Here is a 23953-nt window from a genome sequence, read left to right as displayed (position 1 = left end):
AAGGTTGCATTATCTATTTATTTCAATGTAGATATGAAGTTTCACTTATCAATTGAATAAATTCATTATGCAAGTTTAAAAGTTATAATTACTTTCATGTTTAAGTGTAATTTCTTTTTTGAATTCCCCCCCGAGACATATATCACAATTATATAATCTATGCAACTTAATTGTTTTTTTTTCTTACAAAATGCCATTGTGTATGTATTTTTATTTTCTTCTTTATTTTCCTTTTAATATTGATTAAAGAGTTCACGACTTATTATATCCTAAATAATTCATTCATTAGAGGTTCTTGAGTTATGTTATAATGACAAATGATCAAATTCATTTTGAAAAATCGCTAATATTTTTTAAGAACCTATTCTTTCCATTATTTTTAATGTATAGATATTAGTAAAGAATTATTTTCAGTTTTAATGCAATTATAATTTTCGACCACGCAAAACGCGAAGAAATTACCTAATAATAAATAATTTTTTTTGTTATATTATTTTTAAATATAATGAATTTAATATTTGATGAAATACATTAAAAAATAAAAAAATATCTTATTTTTTAAAATGAACAAATAAAAATAAATAACTATTTTAAAATTAAATATAGCAAACAAGTAAAATGGAAATATTATTATTATTTTTCCTTGGAGCACCATTTAAAAAGAAAATGTTTAAATTAATTAGAAGGATAAAAGAGGAAATCATAAAAAATTAAAGGGAAAAGGGTCAAATATGCCCCTAAACTATTTGAAAAGGTTTAGATATACCCTCCGTTTAAAGTTTGGTCCATTTATACCCTCGCCGTCCAACTTTTGGTCTACATATGTCCTTTTGGGCGTTAGTTGAACAACTCGGAATATCTTACTCATTTTACTTTTATTTAAATGCCAAATGGATTTTTCACGTCATTTTTATGTATTATCACTTGACATTTATATTCAAGGGAAAAGGGTCAAATATGCCCCTAAACTATTCGAAAGGTCTAGATATACTCCGTTTAAAGTTTGGTCAATTTATACCCCGCGTCCAACTTTTGGTCTACATATGCTCATATGGGTGTTAGTTGGTCAATTCGAAATATCCAACTCATTTTACTTTTCTTCAAATGCCAAATGGATTTCACATCATTTAAATATATTAACACTTGACATTTATATTAAAAGAGAAAAGGATCACTTATGCCCTAACTATCCGATCCAATTTTAAAACACATATACGATCGTCTTTTAAATGGTTCAATTATGTCCCTAATCCGACTCATATATGTGTGAATTATTTTGTTATTTACATCATCATCGCCTGCTGCAGCTTGCAGTTGTGTTTGTAACGTTGTTGCGGTGAATTCCTCTGCACTATCCCTTGCTTGCCAGGTTTGCGCCTCCAGCTCTGCGTTACGCCAAAACGCTTTTCAAACCTCGACTTCCTTTTCCTTTAGTTGTCGTGCCATTGATTCCTCGGCGGTTCCAATCAGAGCACGATAGTGTTCGCCATTTAAATGGTTCAATTATGCCCTAATCCGACCCATATAGGGTATTTTAAAAAAAGGGTCGGGTTGTATAGATAATTTAAAAGACGGGTCGTATATGTGTTTTAAAATTAGGTCGGATAGTTAGGGGCATAAAAGACTCCTTTCTCTTTTAATATAAATGTCAAGTAATAATATATAAAAATGATGTGAAAAATCCATTTGGCATTTAAAGAAGTAAAATGAGTTGGATATTTCGAATTGACCAACTAACACCCATAAGGGTTATGTAGACCAAAAGTTTGGACGCGAGGGTATAAATTGACCAAACTTTAAACCGGGGTATATCTAGACCTTTCGAATAGTTTAGGGGCATATTTGACCCTTTTCCTTTGAATATAAATATCAAGTGATAATACATAAAAATGACGTGGAAAATTCATTTGACATTTAAATAAAAATAAAATGAGTTGGATATTCCGAGTTGGTCAACTAACGTCCAAAAGGGCATAGGTAGACCAAAAGTTGGACGGCGAGGATAGAAATGGACCAAATTTTAAACGAAGGATATATCTAAACCTTTTCAAATAATTTAGGGGCATATTTGACGCTTCTCCCAAAATTAAATAAAGCAAAGACAGAGAAAAAACAAGTACAATTAGGTGGAGTACTACTCGTATTAATTTTGACTCATTAGCCACTGTCTCATTCAAACTCACTCACTTTACTGAATTCCTCAATTAGGGTTTTTACTGATTGAAATGCAGAGCAACAACAATGGAAGCAATTGAACAACACCAAAATCACAATCAATTACCAGATCAAACTGAAGAATTTGGGATTCAATCCCAGAATTCTGAAACATTGTTGTTATCGTCCGATCTCAATTTCCAAAACCCTGACCAAAATCAGCCAAAAGCTGATGAGAATGACGATGATGATGAGATGGCGATGCAAGCCATTTGCGAAGAGCTTAAAAATCTGGTCTTGAGCCAGGTTCTGGATGAGGATGGACGAAGCAAAGATCTTCACCGCCTTGATCGTGAAGAAAGTGGAAAACTCAAGGAAAAATTGGAAGACGAGCTTGGAAATGTTGAAGGGAATGATGATGGATGGGGATATGTAGGTGAATATGGTTATGATCAGTATGGTGAGGATGGTGATGAAAACAGGAGTGGAAGTAGGAATGACGATGAGATTGATGGGGAAAACGAAAATGGTTATGAAGGGGATTCTAAGGAAGCAGGGTTTAATGCTAATAGGATTAATAAGAGGAAGATTAATTATCCTTTAAGACCTGATGCTCAGGATTGTCCTTATTATATGAAAACAGGGATGTGTAAATTTGGATCGAATTGCAAGTTTAATCACCCTTCCAGAAGAAGAATCCAGGTACGATTTGCAGCCGGAATTGATGCTACTTTGTAAGCAAAGTTCATTTTTTGGTCGATCTAGTAAAATTGACTGCTAGGGGTATGGTCTAGATGAATCTTATTTTCAGAGGATAATGGTGTGATTTACTTTCTTTTTTATCTGCTGCAATGCTCATTGAAGTAATGCTTTTGGTTGACGTTTTTTCCTAATCAATGAGTAGGATTGCAATTTATTGGTTTTAGAGGGAGGTCATTTAATCTTTGATGTGGTATTCATTACATTTGTTGTCTTAATATTGGTTCTATTTTGAAGCTTAACTGATGTTAGCTTCTTCTGTCAATTATTCAGCAGGGGACAAAGGAGAAGGGGAAGCAAAGGGAAGACAGCCAGGAGAGGCCAGGGCAGATTGAATGCAAGGTTGGTGGAATTTAACATTTGCTTATTAGGGCAGAAAATGCAAATCTTTGGATATACTGTTCTTGTTCTTTTATGAGTAATTACTTTGATCGAGGATAAAGATATCATAACATGGTGCTGTTAGATCTAATCTGAAATTAGAAACTTAGATTCATTGGCAAATTTGATCTCTGGTGTTCAGATCTAATGCTAAGTGCTAACACATTACTTTTGCTGATAGCTGGTCCAGAATTATAGATCCTACTTTTAACAGTAAATAAAATGGATTGTCAAATGCTGTCTCTCTCCTCTCTCTATTTCTCTCTCGCTGATTCATTTGGGTAGTCATCATTGAGATTGTGAAGGTTATGATCAGGGACAGGGTGTTCTATAAATGATTGATGTGTAGGAAGTGGTTTTGCTTCATTTATCCCATTTTATGTGGGGATTCTTCCTTGCACCTGTGGTTCAAGAAAATATAAGAGGTTTTTGACACCTATGGTAAATATCAACAATTAAATTAGAGGCAGTGCGAGTTCTACACGATCTTTCAAATTTCTCCCTCGTGGAAGGTGAACTTTTTTCTAAAGGTAAACTGGGGATGATAAGTCTAAGCAGTTATGTGACATTTTCTTGAGACAAACTATAAGAGAAAGTATGCGACATAAACTGGTACAAAGAGAGTGTTTCAGATCATGTTGCAGCCCTAGTATATGGGAGGGAAACCAAGAGAAAGCTAATGTCTAGATTAATTTGGTAAACATTGATGTTTTGAACATGAAAGCCAAAAGGTAAACCATCAGTATTTTTTTGATGGAATGGATAGTTTAATGGTTGGGGCGTAGGAGCAATACATTGGTGTCTGATCCTTGAATTCAGCAACAACACACAGTGTGAATCATTTCGTTCCAGTTTTGGAGGGTAAGTTTACAGTCTATCGATGCTTGTGAGTTTTACCAGGTTGCCCCTATATTAGTCGAGGTCCACTTAGCATCCTACTTAAAAACAAACAAGGGGAAAAATATCGTTAATCACAAGGGTTGAACACTTGCCATTTGGCTTTTATTCAATTAATAAGAGCAAAAGAATCTAGGTGCGAATGTTCACTCTGTGAAGATTAAGGTTGAGACTCAACACATTTCTTATGTGAATTGCTCGGAAGCTGTTGCTACCCAAGTTCCAGTTCCTTTCCTCTGTATTCTATATTGATAGTCCCAGCATAATAATGAGTTTAAAAACATATAGTCACAAGCGACTTTGGGGAGATAGTTAGAATTGGAGAAACCAAAATTCCATGTCCAAGGGATTCCTTTCTGTTTTAAAGCTATTTGAGAACAGTTTAAGAATCAGGTTTAGGAAGGCGTTTGAAAGAGTTAGAAATAAATTTGAGGGAGTTGATGAATGTAATTTTAGAGTTCAGTAGAAAAGGAAGGGTTTGTAGGATGAGAAAAGAGAAAAACGAGGGAAAAGAAGAACCAGCTAACATGATAAACACTAAGTAAGGGGGGTGGAGATAAGGAATTTAGATATGCAGAACCAGTGCTATATGATGAAGTGGCTGTGGAAATTTGCTTCCAGTGAGCAAGCTCTTTGGAGAGCCATCAGAAACCAGTGGCCAAAGCTCAGAGGAAACTGCAATATTAAATTGGGTAATGGTAGGAGAACCTCTTTCTGGGAAGATAAATGGCTAGAACAAGGATCTTTAAAAACTTTGTTCCTGGATATTTTCAGGCTAAACCAGCAGATAAGGGCGACTGTGGCAGAGATATGGTCAAGCCAAGGGTGGAATCTGAGTTTTAGAAGATACAAATGACTGGAGACCAATAGGGTTGATGGATCAGGGGGTAAAGGGTTAAAGGAGAGGAATGAGGGGTTATTAAGGGATTCTTTACATGATTGCATACAGATGATGTAGGTTGGGCAGCAAGATTGGAACCTAGGGGAGTTATGTGGTTGATATTGGATGTTTTGGAGGAGGGCATAAGGAGGCAGACAGGCAGTCATAAGTAGTGTGGGGAGATGAAGCTCCGAGTTAGGATGGATCCACAACAACATTCTTTTATTTATGTTGAACAAAATGGAGGAGAGCATTGTCAATGGGCTAAGCTAAATTATATTCACTCTACGAATTCAGGAGGAGTCTCACTTAATCCATTGTTGTGATTAGTCGAAGAAGAATGCAGGCTGAATGTTAAGTAAATTTAGGCCTACAAGTCCAACAGAAGACTTAAATTTTTTCCGAAGTACCTTCTTTAAACCTAAGGAAGTGCTAGAGGTCACAAAACCTCATCTAAAACTGCTTGTTGAAGGAAGATAGACATTTGACATGACTCTGATGGCTAGCGAGTGAATCATTACATGATAAAAGTGGAGGTTGAACTACTCTGTGAGCTGTAGTAAAAAAGACGCTCTACAATGACAATCAATTCTTTCCGCACTGGGATGGAGAAACATTATTAGAGAAAAGATGAATAGAATGGTTTCAAATGAGATTGGAGAAATATCAATTGTATTCTTGATTTGGTCATTTTTTAGAATCTACAAACTTTGTCAGAAGACCAATAGGCATATGTCAAGGGGACCTTTTATACCTTATGGTGTGGTGTTTTTCATAATGGACATGAGATACATTTATTAGGATGGCATATACATTGGTGATGGGGACTATATTAGATGTTTTACATCTAGAACGGTGGGAAAGTTTGATATGTGAGTCGCTTTTTGCAGATAATCTATTGGTTTTTTGTTACAGAATACAGAAAGATGCGTTCTTTCACCTACCTAATAATGGAATACTATGGTTCCAGACAATATCAAGGTTGAGGATAAATATGTAAAAGTATGAGATCATTTAGGGTGTGAGGCACTCAACATTAAGAAGTTAGCGGATGCCTTCAACTGTAATATTACTCTCTTTGAAGTTGTATCTATGCCTAGCATTATGTGCGACGCATAAGTTGTATAGTGTCAAAACCAACAATCAGAAAAGCTGAGAAGAGGTACTGGTCTAAAAAGGGAAAGAAATCTTGCTCACGAGTACTTTGTTAAGCAGTCCAACTTATTATATTCCATACCTATCTATATCTATAACATTACCTCTTCTCAGCTCCTATGCCTGAATTTAAATGCATCAGAGAAGGAGTCATTGCTGATAAATATGAAGTTTATCCCCAGATGAGGATTAATTAGATCCTGTTGCCATATGGAGGACTTGATGAATAGTGGAAGTATAAAGTAGGTCATAAAATTGTAACATGTTCTTGGAATTAAAAATGGTGTTGATATTTAGAAGTAACTTCACAGTTTCGAATGTTCAACATCTCTAGCCTGGTGGACATGACCCTTGATAGGAGGGTATGGAGGTTGAGGATTCGGGTCGAAGGCTATAAGTAAATAGTTTCGTGTCTCTCTGATTAGAGTATAAGTATTATTTTCTGTATTTTCATTATTGTACTATTTCTATATATTTTTCACACTCAGTTTTCTACTACTACTTGTTCTCTTGTATGCCGTTATTTTCTTACTATCCCGCTATTATCATTGCTCCTATCTTCATAAATGTTGTGTTATTTGCTTTTTTGGAGCCGAGGGTCTATCAGAAACAAATCAGTCTCTATACCTGACAATGTAGGGATCAGTTATGTGCACATTGTACCCTCCCTAGACCCCACTTATGGGACTATGCCTGGTATGCTGTTGTTCTTGTTTGTGTGCATGTTTTGAGCACATATAATATCCCAACCAGTAGATGATTGGATGCTCTAGGTATAGAACAATATATTTTGTTGAAGATTTTGTATGCAATTTTTTTATACAAAGATTTCTTTTGATACATCAAAGTTATCTTCTATGGTGTAGAATTTTCTGATATAAAGTCTCGTGTGTAGATTTTACATGGTTACTAATTTTTCTGGATTGAAGAACGAAGGCGATACATTCATACCCTGCTGATTTCTATGACATAAATTTCGTAGTCCCTCTTAAGATTTCAAATGCATCTCTGTGAAACCAGTTTTTTAGAATTCGTCTCAAATTCAATAGATATTGGTTGATATACAAAGGAAAATAAGAGAGGCCCTAAAACAAGTAGGATCTAGGAACAAAAGGATGGAAAACTTATTTGGTAAGAAGCAGTAAGAATTTGCATTCCAGTAAGGTCCTGAACTATTTAAGATCTAATACTCGCTGTATCATAAATTTGAAAAGCAGCACGATAGATTCTACTTTTTTCCATCTGTATCTGGGCCTTTAAGTTGGAACACTTAGGAGAAGATTCCCACCTTTTCTACTAAGGTTGGAGAGGTTTGTTATCCCTTCTCTCTGTTAGGGGGGAGTTGTTGATATCCCTTGTACTAGAACCTTACCTATTTATCACTGCTAGTAGATTTATGGCCAGGGCAGTGAGTTGATTATGATGTTCCCTCTGCTTTTGCTCTGTTTTAGTAATTTTCTTATTGGAGTTTGTCAGAGTAGTGATTTTCGATTGCATAAGTAGGTAAATTTTAGAGATCTCCAATTAAAGGTTTTGTATGGTGAAGAAAATGCTTCTCTTGCAAGGAACTATGTAAATTTCCTTATCATACTATGTAAATTCCCACATCCGAATTGTAGTATTTTAGATGAGCCATAGTTTGATACACATAAAATTCAAAACAACACTGCTCAGTTATTCCTATGGTGCAATTTGTTTACATACAGAAAATCAATATTTCATTTATGCAGCGTTCTTAAATATCTTCTTGGATATATTTTGAGATGGGACTGAAACATGGCCGACTGTGCTTTTGGGATAAGGAAACATGATCGTATGTCATGTAGAAGCTATAAGTAAAACCTTGACTATCTTGATGTGTCTACTTAGGATCCTTTGCCTTATGCAATGATTGAAATTGATTTTTGTTAATGATGCGGACATGTGTTGTTTGCTTTAAATGATTCATGGGTTGACAATTACGAAAAAGCTTGATAAAAATAATGACGAGAACAGTAGCTATTAGAATATTTAATTGTTGGTACAACTGTTTTTCTTTGTTATTTTCTGAATTTTGTGTACTCTTTTTAAATTCTTTTGTGCTTTTTAATCCCTGGTCCTACTGCTTTTAGAATGTGTGTTCATTTCTTTTGTTGACGAAACTTAATATCTTTTTTATGCAGTAAGTAATTTGGATACAATACCCAAGAACTTTCTTGATTTTGGTAATTACTTGTGTCTTGATCTCCATTTTTTTGCTTTGCAGTATTACCTGACATCAGGGGGTTGCAAGTATGGAAAAGCTTGTAAATTTAATCATAGTAGGGAAAAGGGTGCCATTTCACCAATTGTGGAGTTCAACTTTCTTGGCCTGCCCATCCGATCGGTTTTACTTCTTTCTGCTGTTTCAGAAGTTTGTAACTCTGATCATTTTCTCTCAAGGGGTCATATTTGTTAATCTTCATTTCAGGGGGAAAGGGAGTGCCCTTACTATATGCGTACTGGCTCTTGCAAGTATGGGTCCAATTGTAGGTTTCATCATCCTGATCCTACCACTGTGGCTGGAGCTGATCTATCTTCTGGACATAACAACACTGGAGCTGTTCCTGTACAAGCTGCCTCACATTCATCTGCATCTTCTTGGTCTCCGCCAAGAGCATTGAATGACACAGCTCCTTATGTACCAAATATGTACCTACCAACCCAAGGCACTGATTCTCCAAATACTGAATGGAATGGGTATCAGGTAGTCCATAACTTGGCTTATTATTTGTTGCATGTTATTTATGATGTGTTCTCTGTATTGAATGTTGTACCTTCTGGTATGCTGGAATGGTATCAGCCTATCAGGTAGTCCATAACATAGCTTATTATCTGTTGTATGTTGTTTATGATGTGTGCTCTGTATTGTAATGTTTTCTACCTTCTGCTTGTATGCTGGTGCTTGTTTCCCATCTTTAATATTATTTTATCACCTTATCAAAAAAGATGTGTTTTCTGAAGATAGCATTATCATATCTCTAGTACTTAACTTGGTCCTTCTGACCTCTTTCCGGAATTATCTGAAGCAGGTACTTCCATCCAGGCAAGTGATATTATATGGTTTTAACGTCTATTTCTGTAGATGGAGATGGTAACTTTACTGGTATATTATAGATTTACCTTAAGGACTATGCTTGGTCCCATTAAATGTCAAGGCACTCATTCTTGGGCCAGAAAGGAACTTACTAGTTATTGGGCAATATGATAAATGCTAAACAAAATAGATTAGTTTAATATTATTCTTAATCAAAAAGTTTATGTTACATTCTCATTTGCTGTGAAATTTCTTGAGGAGGTTCTTGTTTTACTTTGCCTATTTTCTTAAAAGCAGTCTTTATTATTCTGAACAGTTGCTAGACACCTTTGCTTCCTGAGCTTACTTGTTTCTTCGTTTTTGCTGTTTGAGGCCCCGGCCTATCCAACATCAGAGAAAAGACTACCTACTCCTCCAGCATATGCGATGAACAACCCGGCAAAGACCAATTTCTATCCACGGTCTCAACAGTCACAGCAGGTTGAAGAATATCCTGAACGTCCTGGTCAACCTGAATGCAGTTACTTCATTAAATTTGGAGACTGTAAATACAGATCTAGCTGCAAATTTCATCATCCAAAGTCTAGAATATCAAAAGCAAACTCAAGTACTCTTAATGACAAGGGCCTGCCGCTAAGACCTGTAAGTTTTTATTCTTTCTGGATCTTAAACTTGTTTGATTTTTCTTCCATGAATTTTTAATTTTTATGATATAGGTCAAATGTGTTATAGGTGATTAAACCAAGTTGAGCCAAAATACTTGCACCAACATAAATTACTTTTCTGGAAAGTATCTAAGTTATCTATTTGCAGTACTCATTTTTTCAAGTTGCTGACTTTTGTTCCACCGACGCGCCTTTTTTTTTTCTTTCATTTTTTTGTAAATGCAGGATCAAACCGTCTGCTCATTCTACAGCCGCTATGGAATATGCAAGTATGGCCCTGCTTGTAAGTTTGATCATCCAGAAAATTATGTTGGATCTGCATCAGCTGCCGAGTCTGGCTTTGATCAACGTGAGCAATCACAAATGTCTCTAGGATGGCAAGGACAGCACCTGGAAGTGGATCACTAGTACAGCAGTCTGTATGAGACCAGTTCCATCTAGAGTTTAGTTTAAAACCATAAGCCAATGGTTGATCTTCTGAGTCTTAAAACTCCACCGACGTGAGTATAAGTTCTCAGATCTATTTAGAGGATGGTACATTTATCTCTCTATGTTTCATGTTGTTAAAAGCGCAAGCAAAATAGGATACTGTAAATTGTTGATAGAGCATTTTGTTTTAGATTAAATGAAGATATTGGGATACTTGTGGGTTGATCTGGGCTATTTAGCATGTTTTCCCCTTTGAATACATTTTCAAATCTTTATCTATCTCATTCATGTCATGACTTTTTTCTGTTTTACTAAAACTATTTTCAGAAATCTTTTTCCTGTATTTTTCATAGCTTCCATGGGAAGTTATCGTTTTGGTGTTCACAGCTTTATACTCTTCCTGAGAAATATTTGAGCATCTTTCGGAGTATATTTGAGTGATATTTTGCTTTTCAATATTATTTGCCGTCAATTTACTAGAAAAACTGTCTGTCAGGTGAATTAATCAGTTATTACTTTACATGTCTTAATTATTTTTTTTTAATCTAAGAGGAGTTTGACTATTTTATTCTTATTTATTTTATATAATCTCTTTTTATGTGTGTAACTTTCATGAACAATTTCTATTAAAGTAAAAGTAATTTTATTTGAATTTTTGAAAGAATACATAATTAGAGATTGGAGGAGTAATGCTTTTGTGCATAATTAATTACTTCATCGGATTAACAAGTAAATGACTGTTGTTATTCCATGTGTTACCTCTTTTGCATTACCCTTGAAATAACTTTAGTTTAAAGGATAATTTTAATAGATTATTCTTCTTTATTTTTCTCAATTTCTATATTTGGTATTGTTAAAAATTTTAAGAACGAAATTGTTATCCTTAATAATTATTTTAACGAACATGATAAGTGAAATAATTATTTTAACGAACATGATAAGTGAAGCGAATTGTGAACCTTTATTTACGTACTGAACATTTGCGTCGATATTATTGCGTATTTTATTAGCTTTACGTAAAACTTTTCTGTAATAACTTGACTAGAAAGATTGAATGTGTAGCGATAACACCGCTGAAAATTTTGTTGGAAGCAAGACGCACTGCTATCCAAATTTAATAGGGCTCCAAACACCAGGTAGGAAATTCAAAAAAAAAAAAACAAACTAAGAATGGAGTTGATTCTCAAAAGTCACACTTACAATTTGAATAGAAAACATTTTTTTCCAAATCTTGTCAAAAATCAAAGATTTCTTTAAAAAAAAGCCATAAAGCTAAAGTACAATTAGTAAAGGATTACAAAATTAATTCACCTTTCCTTAATAGGCAGTGTGACAAAAATGCAATATTAAACCTCATGATCCTAAATACAACCAAAATAAATTTGGTCACCCCATCTTCACGTATACTGCATTATAGGGCTAAATTTGTCCATACGTCATATCAAACTTACAGATGGAACTTGAGATGCCAAAATGATGTCTAAAATAGTTAATGTACTTGCCATCTCAGAGTGCCCTCCTAAATATGAAATAATTAGACAAAAGGCATATGATACAATCTACCAATTTGCAAACTATACAAATTCTACATGGATATAGGCCTTCTTCTAAAATCTAAAATGTCGAGGGTTCAACATTTGCTTTGTTCCCAGCAAGAATGAGAGAGATCTCCAGACCACGACTGAATGCTTGGTTAAAGAGTATCCGCGACTGGAAGGTAGAGACAAATGGGAACCATGATAATATTGCCACTGGAGCAAAAATAATGATACCCATCCCAGCATCATACATTCTAGCAAATTCCTTCACAGATTCCCACAGACCCAAACTCCACACAACCCTCTTCCATGTGATTGCCAGCTGCAACGAAAATTACAATGTGTTTAAGAACAAATAGAAACTTAGATAAAACAGTCACATAAACATATCTATGCTAGGATATAAATGTTTTAGCAAATAGAAAGATCTCAACACTTAAATAAAACAGTCAGTGTGGGGGGATCCAGGTCGTGCAAAGACTGCAGTATGAACTCACAAGTGGTGCAACTGCCACAAACTGAAAATAAATACCTTACATATGCAAATATATACGCTGGGGAAACACTTAAAAAGAACATCACGAGAGACGTGGTTATACATTCCAACAGGATGATAGTTAAGAATTCACAATTGCAGAAATGAGTTCAACCATGCTAATAACAAATTTGGACGTAAACTTATTCCAACATGCCAACAGTTACTAAAGAAGATGATTTTTAATATCAGACAGAAGCAAATAAAGATAACAAGGAATCCCCTATGCAGTAAATTGTGCGAGCAGTTGTCAGAAAGTAGAAGCAACAAAAAGATGTTAGAAAGCAGCCCAGGAGCTAGCTAACTTACGCAAAGGACAGCCCAACCAGTTGCAATAAAGGCGAGGACACTAGCAAACAAATCAGCAACAGACAGTTTGGTAAAAGCCACAACAAGGCAAAGAGCTGTAACAAGTCCCAAAGCTGTAACTCCTTGAATAAATCGCAGCATGAGCTGGAAGTTGGTGGATTTTTTAGGGCTGAAAGTAAAGATCTGCAATTTGATAGTTTCCAAAGATTATTTAAGTTTGGGGCATTGCAGTTACATAAGCCTCAATAAAGTAAGCCAATAACATCACAGATAGATGAATACCTTGAAGATCATAACAACTCCCACCAGTACAATCCAAGAAAAGCCATATATCTAGTTGTACAAAGAGTTTCGGTTAGTGTTGTCTTCAGAAGAGAACATAATCAATACAACACAGAAATATACAGTAGCACTCAAATCAAAACATAAAGTAACACAACATAACATCACTAAATCTGAGAACATTATTAAAAATTAAAAAATTCGCAGAACCAGAGGGGATGCTGCAGTGTTCTGTATTAAAGTTTTCTCGCATCATATATCAATCAAAAGCAGTATCCCTGCTGGAAACATTTTTGCAGACATGGCTTTCACTGGACAGTTCTTACATCTTCTTTCACTGATATCAAACTCTCCTACTTATTTATTAAATCCGTTAAAGCAAAATCTGTTTAAATGATTCCTATCTATCTGCAAATTGAATAAAGAATTAGAAGTATATGTTCTAGTCTTAACTATCTTTCATGAAATGTACGTAATAGATGAAGAGAAAATTAAATTAAGAACAATTCCAACAAGAGTAGCTCCCATTATATACAAATCTAATAGTCATACAAGCCAATATTTTTTTTCTATGCCCCAAAGATGAAAAAAAGGAGAGGAAGCATCAGTATAACTACTCCAGGAAGCTATAAATGCATGCCCAAGAACACACAAGCTTTAGATCTGTCACACTGAGAAAATGTACAAGTTCATAGTAGCATAAGTTTTGCATTAGAAAATTGTATACTATGAATGTGCTTTTTATTGCAACGCTATCCACTCAATTTATTAACATGAAAAACAACCATGTAAGCACACAAAAAACAACCATTAACGCCCATTTGGTTCATTCCACAGAGAACTAAATGTTTGTCTTAGTATGCAACTAATGAAAAACATACCGCAAGGGAAGTGTCTGTTTCCGTCAACTGAAGTTTATAGACAATGCCATACTGGAAGAGAAAAAATCTGAGACTCAATATAGTCTCTAGTATCCGTCCTCTCAAAGTCTGGATATGAATCTGCAATATAAAAACTTGGTGTTAGAAAGAGCAATTTCCAGAACTTCCTTTTTTATTTTTCGTTTTAACTTTCAGTTTCTTTTGGAGGACAGAGGGAGTTTCTAGTAGCCTAAAACTTCCTCATATTTTATTTTAGGCAGAGGGAGTACAGAAAAAAGCGACGGAAAGGAATATCACAATTTAAAAATGTCTCAACTGTTTGCATCAAAAAGAGGAGACAAGTGGGTAATACAGTACAGGCCAGTATGCAATTGACAAGGACAAGAGAGCTCATGAAGGTATAATTTATGTAACAAAATTTACAACTAGAAGGACACATAAGTCGACCTGTTCTTCATCCCACCAGGACTCCCAGCTGTCGTCTCCCTTGACACCTACTCCACCCTTGTACATAAGCCAGTTGGTCCAATCATCAAAGTCCTCAACGGTCCTGTAAAATCATGACAAGTATTGAGAGAATCAAGGAACTATCAGCAGCTCTAACAGCATCACAAACCACAGTCGGAGGATGACACATGAACAAGGATAAGGAAAAAATGATGACAACTATGATTTAAAAGGATAATTGGTTACATATTGGTCACAACTGCCTCATCCCATTTTCTTTGATTACTTGCTACCATTGTCCATCCTAGAAATGAACTATTTCTCCTTAAGTGAGACTTATAACAATCCTTAAAAAATTATATTACAATACTACATGATGTAACTACTTTATCTTTTTTGGAATATATGATGTGACTAATCTTATTTGATTAACCATCTCTTTACCAAACTCAAATTTAATACATCATTTTTGAATTTCTTCACCAAAATGTGAAAAGAGTTAAATGGGTCAATCAAAAATGGTAGGAAGGGAGTATAACTATAATGGTACCAAATCTCATCAATGTTCTACAACTCTGCTTCTTTGGCAGAAAGCAGTTTGAAATACATGGTACAGTAAAACTGGTGCTTGTGTAAAATGCATGCAGTGGAGAGCAGCGCCAATCATACAAAAGAAATTTCCATAAAGAACGGTAAATACGAGAAATAACATACTTTTGCCACTCAAATCCAGAGGGATTGAAGATGTAGGGAGCAAATAGCCATGAAATGACAAGGAACCAACTGCTGAGAGTTAGTAAGATAAAGGAAGTAGTGCTTCCATTCGTGTAACCATAAGCCAAGTATACTATAAGAAGTAAAGCCACTTCCAACCTGGGGATTACAAAGTATCAATGACAGTTCTAGGATCAAAAGAAAATTCACAAATCAAATTAATGGGATCTAGGACTCACGCTTTAACAAAATGACTTCTGGAATAAAGCCTATAGTTCTCCGCAAACTTGATGTGACGAACAACAAAACCTCGTCCAGTCGCCCGGTACTGTTTATAAGTATCATGACAGGTTATTCTGGTGCCTATTATAAGTTCCTTGAGAGTGAAATTTAAGTTCCTTGAGAGTGAAATTTATTTGACCCACATACCTTTGCACCACCGTGAAGGATAGTGCGCCCAAAATAGTGAGTCCTGGTCCCAAGCGAAAAAGTAAAGAAGACAGAACAAAACTGAAGCTGCATCGTAATAAAGCTGAAGACGGCCTGCAAAATTAGTGCATGTGAATGCAAAGCAACATAACTAACCAATGTAAGCAAACACAAAATCACAAAATCCATTATTATCAATATGATAACATGAGATACAATGCATACCTTTAGCAAACCAAGTTCAAGAATGAAACCCATAATCATGGGAACTGCAGTGAAAATTCCTATCTGAACAAAAAATTGAGCATTCAAAGCGGCATTTAGTGCAGTGTTACCCAGAAATCTAGCTCTCCTCGATATTCCTTCATCTAGTCCAGAGAAAGCCTGCTTGAAATAAGAGAACTGGTGAGACTTATATAATGGCAGGCAGGACCCATCAAGAAATGTCAGCAACCGTCTAATAACTGTAGACAAATACCATCTCATCTCATTTGAAGGATCAAAACATGTTGTAGAATTGGATGAACTGTGAAACTTAACAATGCTGCAGTTATGGTTTAAATGCTTAACATGTGTATAAAGTTCCTCATCCTTTCATGGAATACAATTTAATACTGCAGTTTATCCATCCTTTTTTCTCAATGATTTCTTTGTAAGGTTTATGAGCTCCTAGAAATATATTTAACTGTGTCAGACAGTGACGCCAGGGAAAGATAAATGTTCTCAAACATCCCATACCAAACTATGTTTGTGAAGATTTTTATCGTTCAAAATAATAAAGAAAAGCCGAAGATCTCACCAATGTTGCACTTTTCTCACTTTTTTTGTGATAAGTTGTTAAGTTCATCTATTTTCTCTAAATGGGCCTTACCATTATTTATGTTAATAGACCCAACAAATTAAGTTAGAAGCATCAGTGGACAGTGCAAAAAGAGGCAAGATTAATCTAGTTTGATATCTCAAGAAAGTGCATGTACATCACTCCACACACATACAAAGTGACAAACAATAGAGACTATTACAATAATAGGAAAGAGACATGTTGGGAACATTTTACCAGATATGCTCTTCCATATAAGAAAATATACACAGTAAGGACTGTCATCTGCAATTTACAAAAAATATTATGAGACGAAGTCAGTCGACAAACAGGAAAAAGATACATAAATATAAAATTAGCCTGGAAGATAGGACTATATAGTTTAGACTGATCATTTATAGTTCAGAAGTGAAATGTGCCTAAAGCAATTGCTGGAATGTGTGAAGATGTTAGAGTGAAACAGAGCACTTTAGTAGTACTAATTTTGTTTCAAATATCATATTGTGACCTGACGTCGTGCCATCTTTTATAGGAAAAAACCGACTCACAATAGTTCATTAGACTGACATCTAAAATAATAATTAAGTTACTGATCGGAAAAGAAAGCTGTAATGTTTTTATAATGACCCTCCAAGTCACTTAATGAATTTTACTTGTTTTCCCCATTTTAACCCTCCCGTAGCATTTATATGTGATTATAGATTTGCAGCGATGGGTGACATGAATCCCAAGGTGATCAGCTGGGTTTCGGAGAAGATAATTCATTTTGGGAGTACAAGTGGGACTTGAATACTGAACTGTTTATATCTTGACACTTTAAAAAAGTTTTGGCCACATTCCAGAAGAATGTTATGTTATGTGGGGAGAATGTAGTAACCAATAATGTAAGGGTCATTTGATCATGACATAGAAGTTTAAAAAAAATAAGAGAAAAGGCAAATGCCCAATTTAATAATACAGAAAAAGAAATCAACGTGCTGGTCTGCTAAATAGAAGCAGAACGCAGCAAACAAAAATTAAAAAAGAAGAAACACTGATAAAGAAAAGGAAGGGAGCAAAAGAGAAGAAAAGGGGAGAGAAAAATTGGAAATTTGATCCAAAGTATCAAGGTAATGATCCTAAACTTTTCACTTGAGTTTATTACACGATTATAAGAGTTCTAAATCTTCCAATCGAGGATACTCTTTTGGTGTTTGTGGTTAGGGAACTCTGCTTTTCACTCAAACCTTTGTCCGCAAATGTAACTTTTGACTCAATTTTCGAACCGAAAATAAATATAGCAACATGAGTGTCATTGGATTCGTATTCTTATGGCAAATACATATTTGAACAGATTTTGACCGTTCGAAACCATTATGATGGGCCACAATAGCACCAGTCTTATATGCCTGTTTATTTACCCTAGTTTGTGATTTGACTTTGGGCTTCAATTTGAGGCAAATAGAGATTTCCTGATACTTTCAAGTGTTAGTTTTGATGTATTAAATTGATTCAAGGGTAATAAATAATACGGGGTCCCGCATAAATTAGATAATGAGCAGTTATGTGGGTACTTCTATGATATAGAAAAATTTATATCAAATAGAATATAGGTTAATAGTATTCCATGACTTGTGATTTGATTGAATTGTTGATACTTGTGAATTACGTAAACTTGACTATCCTTGGTTATAGGTTCAATTGATGAACTCATGTTATTTATATTTGTTCATACATATTCGTAAGATTCTTATTGTTGCATGATAATTATTGAATGATACTGCCCATTGTATTAATTGTGAAATTCATATTGTTGTCATGCCGACGGATAATGGTTCCAACGAGTATATGGACCTAATGAGTCTCCCACGGGTCCCGATTATTTGACGGAAAAAGCAGGTGTACACAAATTTTTGGTCAATGCATTGCATTGCATTTCATATTGATTTGGTGTTGAGATGACGGTTATATGGATTTAATTGCTTTTATGTTGACCTAGATTCTACATACTTTTTGTGTACTAATTTATTTTATGGTAATTTATATTTGTGGAAAAAGGAATTGTTAAGATTGTATCTCGTTATCGCTTCTAGGAAGGCTTAGCAATAAAAACTTATTGAATACACGTCTTTCATGTACTCACTCAACACTTGCTAGTTGCTACACCTTTTTGTATGCTCAGACTAATCCATGTACTCGCAAGCAACAGTTGAGTGTACTTGTGGTTCAAGGTTGTTGTTATAGCTGAAGGTGAACTGCTTACTCTTTAGCAGCATTAGATTCTAGATAGAGACTCTTTATGTTTTCTTGTCTTATTTCCTTTTAGACAGTTGTTTATGACTTTTCAGGCTTGAGTAGTATTCATAGACGCTCTTGTATCAGTACCAAGTCTTGGGGGTTGATTTAGGTTTTGGCTCTTTTGTTCCGCACTTATAAAGTTAATTGTTATATGGTTAATAAAGGAACGAGGTTCATCTACGGGGATGGTTTGAGCAGCCTCTCTACCTACCAAGGTAGGAGGTAAGGCAGGTGCACATACTAACCTCCTCAGACCCCACTTATGGGATTACACCAAGGCTAAGTATGTTGTTGATAGAGAAAACAAAAAAATTAGTTTAGACTAGCATGAACAGAAGTGAATCACCTAGTTTATTTTTATGCATTTAGATGTCATGGTGCAGGGGAGGAGGGGTGGGGATATTTATTAATCTGAAAATTGTCACTTCTGGGAACAGGACAGAATCTGAGATATCAAAAGGACAGATCAAGTAATTCCGGAAACAGGGAATAATAGAAGGAAGAAGAAATGATACCATTGTACAAACATAATAACCAACTGTGGTGAAGAAGAACGAGAGCATCCTAAAGAAATCAAAAAGTTGGCCAATTCTGTACACATCCCTGCTCAGAACCTGCTCTCCGTTTCCACCAGCTACCTTGCCTTCAAATAAAGCTATTTGATTTAAACCAACATCTCTTCCCTTTCCAACCTACATTCATCAACACAGCCTTCAGGATAGTAAAAAGAAATCTAATCAAATGCACGCAACTGCAACTAAACCAACCTGAATATACTCATGGTGGGTAATATTACCCTGCCTTAAAGTGGAATTAAAACCTGCAAAGAACGGTGGAAACCACAGATATAAAGCTAGAAAATCATATACTTCAGGAAAAAAAAAACACCATAACAGTTGAAGGCATAGAAGTAGAACTGTTAGCTTAAAGAAAAAACTGCCTTTCGAAGAGACTATTGGCTGAACATCACGGAAAGTCATCCTCTATCCAAATAACAATAGGAACTATCATGTGAAGTAGCTCTATTTGTTTTCATGATCTGAAGAATATCAGTCAATCACTATGCCTAGTCCACATTATAGATACACCAAACAATGGGAACTAGCCAGGAAGCAATTAGGAAAGGTGGAAAATAGGAGCTACTATGAGTACACCAAGTCTCTCAAACTTACCGGCATAGATGTCTTCACTTATGTTGATAACACGTGATGCTTTACTAATGCCACCCCGTGTGATATGAAAGATCCGATCGAAGATATCGGGATGTCCATAGTGCATGCGAACCCTGCAAGCCACTTTTAAAATGAAAAACGTTTCCGACCAATTCTTTCACCTAAGCAACTATTTTAAGAGAAAGTAACTCATAGAGAGCAGAGTGATTGACTTTTAGCAATAAGTTTATACTCTATACAAAAACATACCCAGTGTAGTCCCACAAGTTGGGTTTCGGGGTGTGGAATGTAAGATGTACACAGACCTTACCCCTACCTTTGTGACGTAGAGAGATTGTTCCCAATAGACAATAAATTTATATTTTGATAATTATTTACTCAAAATAGTTTATTACTAGTAAGAGACTGGCGTACACAGGAATGGGAACAGACCATAGATTCTTGCCACATGCTTCTTAATGTATTTAGGCAGTTCAAATAATTGTAAAACCAGTGCATGAGTTTCATCTTGCAACAGCTGCACGACTGGTACGTGAGTTCTGGTCTTTTTCCAAATTTAGTTCAGAATACATAATGTTTTTGAAAATTGAGAATGAAGAGAGAAAGAAAAGATGCCCAAACACTTCTTCGTATTTGAAGAGAGAGGATAGCTAATGGTAAATTGTGCCAATCCTACAGCCACCAAACTCCCCCCAAAAAAATAAAAAATCACAGAGGCCACACTGATATATACATATTATGTGTTTGTGAGTGTTTATCAAGAAAATGTGCATACAAGGAGGGGATAAAAGAATGACTTCACAGAAACAAGGTTTAGTCCATGAATTCCCATTTGCCAACCCCATCCATGCACATATGATTGAGATAGGTAACAAATGAACTGTCACTATTTCGTTGCAGATTTTGATAAAGAAAGAGTGAAAACCAAAGAGTCCGAAAAGAGCGTGGGGAAGACTGGTTTCCTGCTGCCAACATTGAATCAAGGATAAAAATAGTTCGAACATCTAATGTGCCGGGTTCCCTGAAGGGAATGCCCAGATTTCTAAAAACAAAATAGGAAATGCTTTATGGTTTAAAATACGATGGAGTTTCTCTAGTGCCAGTGGGCCACATACCCCAACAGACAAGAGACTACTAGCCTTGATGGGGAAAAAAGAAATAAAAGTTCGGGCAGGGGAGGCAGCCAAGATGCAAAACTACTTCTACAAAAATAGAACTTTATGATCCTAAAATTAGCCACGTCAGCTTACTACATTGGTAACTGGTACAAAAAAACAGTTTCAAGGAATCTGTTAGGACCCAAAACATACTAACATCATAGGAACATATACTATACTTGATCTTAGCCCAAAGGCTGAGAAATGTGAGAGTTCTCTTAATAAGATAGATACATGTAAAATCTGAAAGAAAAACATAAAAGTAGAGAACTAATGGGTGCCACTATTTCCAAAAGCTTTCTATTTATATTAGTAAATTAGTACAATCTGAATCAATATTAGATGATGAAATGCGAGGATAAGATGAAAAAACTAGAAATGACCAAAACCTATTCTGAATCAACCAACAATAAACATGTTTGATGCTAGTGAGAGAATTTCTATTAAAGTAATCTCATTTTAGACAACAAGATCAACCTATGTGAAAAGATACTAACTTGAGAGGCTTTGCTAAAACACGTTGGCCCAAGGTGACAAAACTGGTTTCCTGGTTGGACATAAACCAAGCGAGCGAAGACACACTGCACAGTTGAAATGAGTATAAACTAGATTAACAATATTATCGAAGGAAGGATAGTTCATCCCAGATTCAACAGGAACTCACCTTCCAGTAAAAACATGCTCCCTAACACCAAGAATAGTGGGTGGCCGGAGCCCATGTTTACCATGGAATTCCTCCAGAAGATTTCTGACTTTCATTGCTTCCTCAAGGTAGTTATCCTGCAATAGAGAGAGACAAATAAATTTATGCTGAGAAGAAAAGGAAATGAAAAAGAAACTCTACGTATTTTTACTGAAGCTCTATTTATTTATATTTACACTTCACAGTCAAATGTTACGACAACAAATCCCAGGAGATAAGGAAGCAAAATTTACATAATTAAGTAGACTTTGAATAAACCATGAAAGATATCATCCAAAATGAGTCTCTGCTGGCAAAACAAGACCACAATTACAAAAATATACAAATTTACCACAAAGAAAACCATAACTTGCATTATATTGATCACAAATCAAATGTGTCCACAGACACGCAAATCTTCGAGACAAAGATGTCGTGAAAGCAATAGTTCAAGAGAAATGCACCTTTATTGAAAAAACATGAAGAATTCTTGATAGCACGCTCAGGATGAGCAAGCTAATCATATACATCCTGGACAAAAAAACATTTACCTAATAAGACAAGCATTAAGATGTAAAATTACTTGCCTGATTCATATCAATGGTTTGAACTGCTTCCCCACGGGTAAATATTATAGAATGGTTCTGGTTTTCTGGTTTGCCTTCTCCAAGTTTTGGATCTCCAGGAAGCTTAACTGAATATATTTCCTGCATGTAGACAATCTTTTAGAAAAGAACAACAGAAAGCCAATTCCACTCAAGTGGTTCATCAAATACAATTATAGCCAAAATACATCCCTATATCCAGAATAAGTGTTTGCCCAGTCCCAATTCCCAAATCAGCACGGCTTACCAGGATTTAGAAAGAATCGCATTATCAGTCCAAAGAAGGAATGGGAATTTCAACCCATATAAGAGAAATGAATCTATTTAGCCCATATTAAATTAAATGGATCGCTCATATTTTCTTAAATGGGTAAATATGGACTTCAAAATAATCAAGTTCATACAAATATGGACAAAATGGGTAAACATGAGAATCCATATATACCAATATGTCACCCACTTATAATAAAAATACTAATTGCATTATTTGTTTTTGAAAATAAAAAATAAAAAATTGGGGTGGCCCGGGGGGGGGGGGGGATGACGTTGGGGTACGTTGGGTGGGGAGAGGTGCAAGGTTAATAATAATAACAATATAGGGTTGGGGTGGTAGGGGTTGAGGTATTAACAATTTAACTTTGATTTAATAATTTTTTTGGCTTTAGGAGATTAAAGTGGGTTACAACCATTTTATCCAATCATATTTGACCAAATGCATATTTACCCATATTTTATATGGATGAATTGTGATCCAATCCATTTTAACTCAATCCATGATCCATCAAATCCGATCCAATCCACCCATTTGCCACCCCTAAGGCCCAAGGCATGAACCTCCATAGTTTAGTTCACAGCTCATATGTATTAAAAAGAAATTCAGAGGTAAGATAAAACCTTGTAAAAAACTCATTGGTAAGATAATAAAGAATTGATTACCAAATAGGAGAGTTTTTATAGAGACATGCACTCAAATAAACAAAATTGGTACATCCCTGTTCTACTTCTCTATAACCTCTTCAATACTTGTCAAAATCACTAAAAGCGTTTGCAGGATGAATGAATAATACACCCTAACTGTGTAATACCCAAAAATTAATTATTTCAAACTCTCAGCACAAAATATGTCATTCCACTCCAATTCTAAGTTCCTAACAATTGATGAATGTTCAGCATAAAATACTTTCCAACTGGTTAGTCATCTGTGCTCTACATGAAGTACTTGTATCATAATTCCCTGCACATACAAGATGCCTCAACTGTTGTAGCTCTTCACAAATTATCTCTTCTGTTTCAAATTACTCTCCACATCACTTTGCCTGCTTCAACTTGTATCCTGCATATACTTATAGTTTTAGTTGAGAATGAGTTGTGTCATCATATGTTCTTGGGATCTCTCATATCATGAGTTAAATTTTACAAAGAGTTAGATATAGTGTCCATTCTTCTTATCGTATAAACATATTAGAGTCTTCTTGAGCCAAGGGTCTATCGGAAACAACTTCTTGCCTCATCTGTGAGGTAGCAAGGTCCGCATACACGCTACCATGGCCAGACCTCACATTGTGGGTCAACACTGGATATGTTGTAGTATAAACAGATTAGAGCCAGATTCATCTCAATTCTTAGTTTACCTAACCAGACCTCAGATTGTGGGTCAACACTGGATATGTTGTAGTATAAACAGATTAGAGCCAGATTCTTCTCAATTCTTAGTTTACCTAATGCCCCAA

The 23953-nt window shown here is 35.3% G+C and overlaps 2 protein-coding genes and 1 pseudogene across 3 annotated transcripts in view; 1 reads left to right on the top strand and 2 right to left on the bottom strand.

The window, feature by feature from the left end:
- Positions 1 to 2082: 2082 nt before the first annotated feature.
- LOC101257757 (zinc finger CCCH domain-containing protein 67) lies at positions 2083 to 10705 on the top strand. 2 transcript variants are annotated; one of them, XM_004236266.5, is made up of 6 exons: positions 2083 to 2856; positions 3190 to 3255; positions 8472 to 8591; positions 8676 to 8951; positions 9654 to 9923; positions 10172 to 10705. In XM_004236266.5, exons 1-6 carry the CDS (start codon positions 2242 to 2244, stop codon positions 10352 to 10354), a joined length of 1530 nt encoding a protein of 509 aa, XP_004236314.2. In that variant the 5' UTR covers positions 2083 to 2241; the 3' UTR covers positions 10355 to 10705. The 2 variants fall into 2 exon arrangements, with proteins under 2 accessions (XP_004236314.2, XP_010319044.2); XM_010320742.4 differs by having other exon boundaries at positions 3187 to 3255.
- A 1026-nt stretch (positions 10706 to 11731) lies between these two features.
- Positions 11732 to 23953, bottom strand: part of LOC101258056 (callose synthase 10) — a 54364-nt gene continuing 42142 nt past the window's right edge. The window contains exons 36-51 of the mRNA XM_004236267.5: positions 22206 to 22325; positions 21601 to 21716; positions 21434 to 21517; positions 19780 to 19892; positions 19375 to 19427; positions 19123 to 19299; positions 16568 to 16615; positions 15736 to 15894; positions 15511 to 15624; positions 15321 to 15409; positions 15082 to 15240; positions 14368 to 14470; positions 13921 to 14040; positions 13040 to 13090; positions 12758 to 12940; positions 11732 to 12235 (exon numbers count right to left, since the gene is read on the bottom strand). Of these exons, the coding sequence (XP_004236315.2) occupies positions 11990 to 12235; positions 12758 to 12940; positions 13040 to 13090; positions 13921 to 14040; positions 14368 to 14470; positions 15082 to 15240; positions 15321 to 15409; positions 15511 to 15624; positions 15736 to 15894; positions 16568 to 16615; positions 19123 to 19299; positions 19375 to 19427; positions 19780 to 19892; positions 21434 to 21517; positions 21601 to 21716; positions 22206 to 22325 (1935 nt within the window). The 3' untranslated portion in view covers positions 11732 to 11989. The remainder of the gene's footprint in view (positions 12236 to 12757; positions 12941 to 13039; positions 13091 to 13920; positions 14041 to 14367; positions 14471 to 15081; positions 15241 to 15320; positions 15410 to 15510; positions 15625 to 15735; positions 15895 to 16567; positions 16616 to 19122; positions 19300 to 19374; positions 19428 to 19779; positions 19893 to 21433; positions 21518 to 21600; positions 21717 to 22205; positions 22326 to 23953) is intronic.
- Positions 20965 to 21145, bottom strand: LOC138347818 (U2 spliceosomal RNA; annotated as a pseudogene).

The sequence above is a fragment of the Solanum lycopersicum genome, chromosome 3, assembly GCF_036512215.1.
Source record: "Solanum lycopersicum chromosome 3, SLM_r2.1".
Lineage (NCBI taxonomy): Eukaryota > Viridiplantae > Streptophyta > Magnoliopsida > Solanales > Solanaceae > Solanum > Solanum lycopersicum.
The sequence above is the reverse complement of the archived record's forward strand: the minus strand, read 5'-3'. Positions and strand labels throughout refer to the sequence as shown.

Coding starts and splice junctions, on each gene's coding strand:
- LOC101257757 (XM_010320742.4), top strand. CDS start 2,242: ATGGAAGCAATTGAACAACACCAAAATCACAATCAATTACCAGATCAA. Junction 2,857..3,186: donor CTTCCAGAAGAAGAATCCAG/GTACGATTTGCA, acceptor TCAATTATTCAG/CAGGGGACAAAGGAGAAGGG. Junction 8,592..8,675: donor TTGGCCTGCCCATCCGATCG/GTTTTACTTCTT, acceptor TCTTCATTTCAG/GGGGAAAGGGAGTGCCCTTA.